General features: G+C 43.6%; 1 protein-coding gene and 1 non-coding gene across 2 annotated transcripts; both read right to left on the bottom strand.

The window, feature by feature from the left end:
* Positions 1-2,159: 2,159 nt before the first annotated feature.
* Positions 2,160-3,793, bottom strand: nop10 (NOP10 ribonucleoprotein homolog (yeast)). Its single transcript, XM_041239632.1, has 2 exons — positions 3,628-3,793; positions 2,160-2,486 (listed from the first exon to the last, which is right to left on the bottom strand). Exons 1-2 carry the CDS (start codon positions 3,679-3,681, stop codon positions 2,346-2,348), a joined length of 195 nt encoding a protein of 64 aa, XP_041095566.1. The 5' UTR covers positions 3,682-3,793; the 3' UTR covers positions 2,160-2,345.
* On the bottom strand, positions 2,806-2,916 carry LOC121307439. The gene has a single exon (XR_005948338.1). It is a non-coding gene; the product is annotated as a small nucleolar RNA U6-53/MBII-28 (small nucleolar RNA).
* Positions 3,794-8,396: the final 4,603 nt, after the last annotated feature.

Here is an 8,396-nt window from a genome sequence, read left to right as displayed (position 1 = left end):
TAACCATGGTCACCCAAGAGGACTTCACAATGCAACCCTTCCTAACCATGGTCACCCAAGAGGACTTCACAATGCAACCCTTCCTAACCATGGTCACCCAAGAGGACTTCACAATGCAAGCCTTCCTAACCATGGTCACCCAAGAGGACTTCACAATGCAACCCTTCCTAACCATGGTCACCCAAGAGGACTTCACAATGCAACCCTTCCTAACCATGGTCACCCAAGAGGACTTCACAATGCAACCCTTCCTAACCATGGTCACCCAAGAGGACTTCACAATGCATGGTCACCCAAGAGGACTTCACAATGCAACCCTTCCTAAACATGGTCACCCAAGAGGACTTCACAATGCATGGTCACCCAAGAGGACTTCACAATGCAACCCTTCCTAACCATGGTCACCCAAGAGGACTTCACAATGCAACCCTTCCTAACCATGGTCACCCAAGAGGACTTCACAATGCAACCCTTCCTAACCATGGTCACCCAAGAGGACTTCACAATGCAACCCTTCCTAACCATGGTCACCCAAGAGGACTTCACAATGCAACCCTTCCTAACCATGGTCACCCAAGAGGACTATTCAATGTTTCGCAAACAGCGATAACACCTGCATATTATTCGGGCAGATTGTTCTCACCGCGCAGACAGAACTTTCTGGCAATGGCAAACGTCTTCACCGATCTCGAGATCGGTGCATTGAGGCCACGTTGTAAAGGGGTTAGTACCACGTTGTAAATGTCATATGGAGTTATGTAAAAATGTATTTGATTAATTGTACCATTAACAAATTGGTTTTTAAAAAATGAGTACTCATTAACACAGACCACCATGTTAATGTGAAATTATATATTTGAGTCCTCTCTTAATTGAGATTATCGGATGCCTTTTATTTTCCAAAGGTATTTATAATATATATTATATATATATATATATATATGTGTGTGTGTGTCCGGATCCAATAAAATTTTCAATGTTCCATTATATATATATATATATATAATATCCGATATAGGCTATACTATCAATATGGCAAACTATAGCTGGATTTATGGCTATGAATAGTTCAGTTGAAAAGTCAATACATTTTGGGATTTTTCACATTTGTTCCACTTATTTCAGTACAGCAGTGGTTCCCAATCCTCGTTCCCAACACTGCCCTCCTGGTTTTGCTCCAACCAAGCGCTCAATTACATAATTGAACCCTTAATTGAACTAATAATTAGTTTAATTTGACTTTTTAAATAGAGTATTTTATAAAAAGTTTAAGAATTTAAGTTCATTATACAATTAGATTAGGCAAATTATTAATTCAATGTGTGCATGTGTGGATCTCTCTCTCATATATTGTATGTTACTGTGTTTGGATGATGTTTTTATTGAGTATGGACTACTAGGGTCTCACTTCGTAGCTGTACTGGCCCTGCCTAATGTTCGTATCAAGTTTGATCACAATTGAATAAGCGTTTTCAGTTATGTGCTAAAACGTAAGCGAGACAGACACCTCCTTATAGACACCGAATCTGACAGTCTCAGTAACTTTAACTCATGTGAATGCCAAGCAGAGGGCCAGTAAGGTATTTTATTGTATATTATTATATGTACCAACCATATTCAGAACTGTTTAATTGACAAATAACTCCTCCGTTCCACTCCCAAACAACCCCCGGCTTCCCTGTAGCTCTTGGAGCCAGTCCCAGGGCTGACTGGGTGGTGCTGAAGTTACAGTGTCTGTATTAGAGTCATAAAACCACACCCTCTTGCAACAGAATACTATTTATTTAAAGCAAACAGTTACAATCTTGCTGTGTTTTTTTTAAACAAATTTAGCTTGACTCAGACAGGGTCACTAAGATTTAATCTCCACATCGTGTGTATTTATTAGTGATAGGGTACCCTTTGAAAAATCAAACTCCTCGCTATAATAGTAACCATTCTCCCTGGTTAAGAGGCCATCTTAAACATTGGAATAATTAGTTTAACGAAAGACATTTTTCATCCAGAACAGGAATTTCATTGCTCAGGTTTTATGGAGAACCGTGTTTGTTTGACACGTTGTATTAGTTTGTGTTACAAGTGAACAGCTTCAACTAAAATAACAAAAACAAGGTTTTAAAAAGTTTAACAGAGCTGGGACATCATTTTTATTTGTTAAAAACACATAAAAACAAACAGCTTGCTTTTGAAGAAACTGATTTATTCCGAATGTCCGCTGGCATCCGAAACGGGTGGTTTTCACGGCATGAAAAACAGAGTTATGGTCTTTGGCAGTAGTTCGGGGAGCCTGGTTGTGCGGCAGCCGTTTCCTTGGTTACCGGTGCATGTCTGCGGTGTGTCGCGGTTTACAGGATGGGCCGCGGCTTCTGCGTCATCAGCACTCCGAAGCGCTTCTTCAGCGTGACGCGGTGTCGAGAATACTGGTCATCCGGGGAAAACCTCGCCGGGTGAGCCGAGCTGGTGGGTTTACCGTCCGGAGAGACTTTCTAAAAAGGAAAGAGAGAAATTCAACAACAAAGCTGCCTTTCCAAATTCAAAACTGTGCACAGGTTATAAAAAAAACACACACACACTACACAGGTGCTTTTATCTCCAAGTAATGGTTTTTAAAGCCCCTTTATAAAATATATTGTACTATTTAATAAGATACACATGAGGTTGCATCTCAAGGACCTGTAATACCCAAGCTCTAAACTCAGCTACTTGCTACACTATAGTGACCTCCATCCCAAAACGCTGCAGACTCAAAGGGTCTGGAATACTAACCCTTACACCCCGTGTTCAGCTTGATTTCCCCCCAAGTGTTTGCCTCAGATCCCACAGCAGTGTGAGAAGAGCGAGTTTAAACTCAGCTACACCCAGAACCGAAGATCCAGCCTGGTGTATCGTTATTAGCATGGAGACTCATCACTGGCAAACCCACCGGACTTATTTTAATGCAGAACCGGCACTGCGACTCGCCTCTCACTGAATAGCACTGTGGTCCACACCGGATTTTAATGAAGACACGCGAGATTGCTGCCACACTGTGGCTAAGCAAGCATGCATTAAAAACTAGAATGACGTAACTGTTGTGCAACAGCAATATTATTTCCATCCCTGCAGTACAGAGAAGATAATGAACAGACTTTTTATAGACAATACAAATTGAACTGTTTTGGTATCGCATGGGTTCGGTACAGCATATCAATTAAAAAAAAAAAGGCATTGCAAATAAAACGTACACCAAAAGCCACGGTTACACACTGTGCTTCACGGTAAAGCGTGTTGCTACCGTTCAAAAAACAAGGGGGCGATTAACGCGAATACTGACTTTGATCGGATCACCGCAACTGCGTTATAATCTGCACAGGCGTATGATCAATAACATCAAATACTCTAATCAATTACTCCCACGCTCAGTTTCATTAAACAAACCAAAATTGCGCTCTCTTTAGGTTTTAAAAGCACACATACAAAACACGTACACATTTAAGATGCTCGCTTTGAACTGTACAACTGCGGTAGATAAACCAAAGCGTGATCTGGTGCTTCTGGTAAATTCCTGCAGCAAACGCCGCATTATATATATGCACATACACATAAACATACATATATGTGAATTTTTATTTTTAAACTTTTACTTACTTGCAGGGTGTAGACACGATCTCCGTTCTCGTTCAGATAAAACTGAAGAAACATTTTGCTGTTTTATATTAACCCGGGAGAGGATCCGCACGCTTTCCGAGCCTCCTGGCGCTAACCGGACAATGAGGCCGATTTACAGACATGTGCTGCCTCTCCGAAAAGAGGCTTCCGCTCCCCCCCCAGCGCACCCTGGGAACGCCTCGGCGGGCCAATCCGAACCCGTGTAAATACCGCCACCTGGCGGCGTGTGAAGCGAGCCGGGCGCTGTGTGCGGGGGGTGTGCAACATCACTGCAACGCTACTGTGCGGGGAGTGTGCAACATCACTGCAACATCACTGCAACGCTGCTGTGCGGGGAGTGTGCAACATCACTGCAACATCACTGCAACGCTACTGTGCGGGGAGTGTGCAACATCACTGCAACATCACTGCAACGCTACTGTGCGGGGAGTGTGCAACATCACTGCAACATCACTGCAACGCTGCTGTGCGGGGAGTGTGCAACATCACTGCAACGCTACTGTGCGGGGAGTGTGCAACATCACTGCAACATCACTGCAACGCTACTGTGCGGGGAGTGTGCAACATCACTGCAACATCACTGCAACGCTACTGTGCGGGGAGTGTGCAACATCACTGCAACATCACTGCAACGCTACTGTGCGGGGAGTGTGCAACATCACTGCAACATCACTGCAACGCTACTGTGCGGGGAGTGTGCAACATCACTGCAACGCTACTGTGCGGGGAGTGTGCATCACTGCAACATCACTGCAACGCTGCTGTGCGGGGAGTGTGCAACATCACTGCAACATCACTGCAACGCTACTGTGCGGGGAGTGTGCAACATCACTGCAACGCTACTGTGCGGGGAGTGTGCAACATCACTGCAACATCACTGCAACGCTACTGTGCGGGGAGTGTGCAACATCACTGCAACGCTACTGTGCGGGGAGTGTGCAACATCACTGCAACGCTGCAACGCTGCTGTGCGGGGAGTGTGCAACATCACTGCAAGTGTGCATCACTGCAACGCTACTGTGCGGGGAGTGTGCAACATCACTGCAACATCACTGCAACGCTACTGTGCGGGGAGTGTGCAACATGCACTGCAACATCACTGCTGCAACGCTGCTGTGCGGGGAGTGTGCAACATCACTGCAACATCACTGCAACGCTACTGTGCGGGGAGTGTGCAACATCACTGCAACATCACTGCAACGCTACTGTGCGGGGAGTGTGCAACATCACTGCAACATCACTGCAACGCTGCTGTGCGGGGAGTGTGCAACATCACTGCAACATCACTGCAACGCTACTGTGCGGGGAGTGTGCAACATCACTGCAACATCACTGCAACGCTACTGTGCGGGGAGTGTGCAACATCACTGCAACGCTACTGTGCGGGGAGTGTGCAACATCACTGCAACATCACTGCAACGCTACTGTGCGGGGAGTGTGCAACATCACTGCAACATCACTGCAACGCTGCTGTGCGGGGAGTGTGCAACATCACTGCAACGCTACTGTGCGGGGAGTGTGCAACATCACTGCAACGCTACTGTGCGGGGAGTGTGCAACATCACTGCAACGCTACTGTGCGGGGAGTGTGCAACATCACTGCAACATCACTGCAACGCTGCTGTGCGGGGAGTGTGCAACATCACTGCAACGCTACTGTGCGGGGAGTGTGCAACATCACTGCACTGCAACGCTACTGTGCGGGGAGTGTGCAACATCACTGCAAAGCTGCTGTGCGGGGAGTGTGCAACATCACTGCAACGCTACTGTGCGGGGAGTGTGCAACATCACTGCAACATCACTGCAACGCTACTGTGCGGGGAGTGTGCAACATCACTGCAACGCTGCTGTGCGGGGAGTGTGCAACATCACTGCAACGCTACTGTGCGGGGAGTGTGCAACATCACTGCAACATCACTGCAACGCTACTGTGCGGGGAGTGTGCAACATCACTGCAACGCTACTGTGCGGGGGGAGTGTGCAACATCACTGCAACATCACTGCAACGCTGCTGTGCGGGGAGTGTGCAACATCACTGCAACATCACTGCAACGCTGCTGTGCAAACAATCAGCTTTTAAATATCACACTGCTGCTACTAATAATAATATAATAATAATAATAATAATGATTAATTCCTCAATATTACAGGTAAATGATATGCATTTGTAATTGTATGAATAATATAAAATGATCATTTCAAAGCGTATCGGTGCTATCTTATTGTATATAAGAGCATTGATGTGTGAAGTATTTCCTCTCCATTTATGTACATTCTTTTACAACTGCAGTATTTTGATTAGGCCTTTGTTTTTTTTAGTTTTTTTTTAAATAAACGCACAGACATTTAAAACAAACGTAAAATGACACAATGAATAGATTATTTAACGGATTTGTACAACATTAATATTTAGATTAACGGCCTGGTTTCCATGATAGAATATTACTAACTAACCTTTTAGCTTCAGTATTTAAAATGACGTTAATGGGGTGGCTGAGTGGCTCTCTTACACAAAAATGTACCATTGAGTACTATAGGAGTTTAGCATTGAATATTACCTTTTGTATTCCATTGCATTTGAAATGGGCATTCCAGTGGTGTTTTGCAACACTCAGTATGGTAGCTAATGGTAATAGAAATGATTCTTTCAATTGTAAAGTGAATAGTGATTGTGGCAGTCATATCCCTGCCTGTAAATAAAGTGTGTGTTTTGGTGGTGGCTGGCAGGGATGGGGTTAATCCCCAACCTGCCAAAATACATGTGAGAATGTGGGCCCTCTTTAACGAGGCAATTGGTGCTAATAGGATACAGCCACGTGCTATAAAAAGAACTTGAAGCTCCATTAGAACAGGACTACTGGGGAACTGGAACCAGAGCTGGGACAGGAGAAAACCAGTGATGGCTTTGCCCAGCCTGCTTAAAATTAGACTGGTTTTGTTGGGAAAGTGGCTTAGCCTCATGGCACTGGTAACAGGTGGAGTAAAAGGGAGTCCACAGAGCTTGTGTGTCACGTTGCTGGTTTGGCAACTGGAAGGAGTTCTACCACTAGTTTTGATCCAGGTGTGAAAGCTGGATTGCATTTCCGCCTTCCTTTGGAGGTGGTTTAAATTGGACATGGCATCAGACCTGAACGAAGTGCACCTTTTCTGTAAAACCAACAAGGGCACAATCGGTCTCAATTCGAAGAACATGAAATGCTAGTCAGGACAAATCTCAAGATAAATATTGACTGAAACCATTAGCCACAAACAAATATGCTAGAAGCATGCTTATTATTAATAATAATAATAATAATAATAACCTGGTTTCACATTATGCCTGTGTAGCCTATATTGTATATTTGAGTCAAGGTGAAAAGCAATAGAGGCGAAAGTTGTGTGTCGTGTTTATAGATCCTCTTGTACAATTACAATTGTAACATTTTTCAAACCACAACTAGTCTGCGCCATGTTAAACGTATATCCATGTCCTCAGGGTTCATGCGTGCCAATCGCAGCACATCCTGGATCTTTCTGCCTGACAGGTGAGAATTATACAGTTAAGATTATACAGAAAGATTCATTATTGTTTAGTTAATCCAATAAAAGGTACGTATAGTGAAGGAACCATGGCAGTAATGGAACTGGAGGCTTATTTTAACCAGACGGTTCTGTTATTGGAGGAGAAAGCAATAGCAATGCCAAACTTTTCTTCGTTGTTTTTTAATCTATTAAAGTTTTTTGTTGCATGTAATTCTTCATTTGCCACTAGATGGCGATGCAAAAGCAGACACGCCATGGTTTTACATGGAACTGCGAACTTGTGTGCGGATTAAATTCTTCCCTAAATCCTTATCTACTACACCGGCCTCGCATGTAGAGCGTCGGAAGAGAGATTAAACAGCACACTTTCAATTCCTGATCGGCAAATATCTCCAGAATTGCCTATTTCCAGTCAGATGATACTTTGTTATCAATTCCTAATATGATGTAAACACCTCATCTTTGTATAAGTCACCCAAGTTGTGCCTTTTGCCCATGCCTCTAAAATTGGGTGAGCTTTATCAATCCCCTTATTTCTTTGTGAATCGCTGTGATAAAATATCATCAAAGCAAAAAGGGTGAGTAAGTGATTTTTCTGTTTGAGTCCAATAGTCTAGCTAGCATGGCCATTTAAAAAGTGGTATTACATAGCTCTATGTTAGGGCCACATTTTGGTGCAAATAATTTTGCCATAGTGATTCTTTCCTTCCCAATTAGAGTCTTTTATCAAGTGGTCAAAATGCTTAAATGTTGAGATGGGTATAGTTATTGGTAACATCATAGCAATATAGTTAGATTGTGGGGCAACAACCATTTTAAAAATATTCATTTTTCCAAATAGGGGACGTTGAACTGCTTTCCATGTATTTGTTGTAGTAATGGAGCAATATTAGTATTCATGATTTCATTAAGATCTGGGGAAAGTAAGCTACCCACCTATTTCATGTCCCTTGAAATCCATTTGAAATTGTGGGGAGTTACTGAAGCACAAAGAAGCAACTGGATCACTGATTAGCAGCACAAAGAAGCAACAGGGGCTCCTTGCCACCTCCCTCAATTCCTTTCATTTGTGGGTTTCCTGTGGTTGCAGCAGCCAGAGGTTCAAATACAATAATGATAAGCAATGGGGAGAGGAGGCAACCCTGTCTAGTGCCCCTGGATAGTATAAAGAAAGGAGAAATTAAACCATTAGTAAGGACAGCAGCTCTTGAGTCAGAATAAAGTAC

This window comes from Polyodon spathula, chromosome 55, assembly GCF_017654505.1.
Source record: "Polyodon spathula isolate WHYD16114869_AA chromosome 55, ASM1765450v1, whole genome shotgun sequence".
NCBI lineage: Eukaryota > Metazoa > Chordata > Actinopteri > Acipenseriformes > Polyodontidae > Polyodon > Polyodon spathula.
This window is presented reverse-complemented; position numbering and strand designations above follow the sequence as displayed.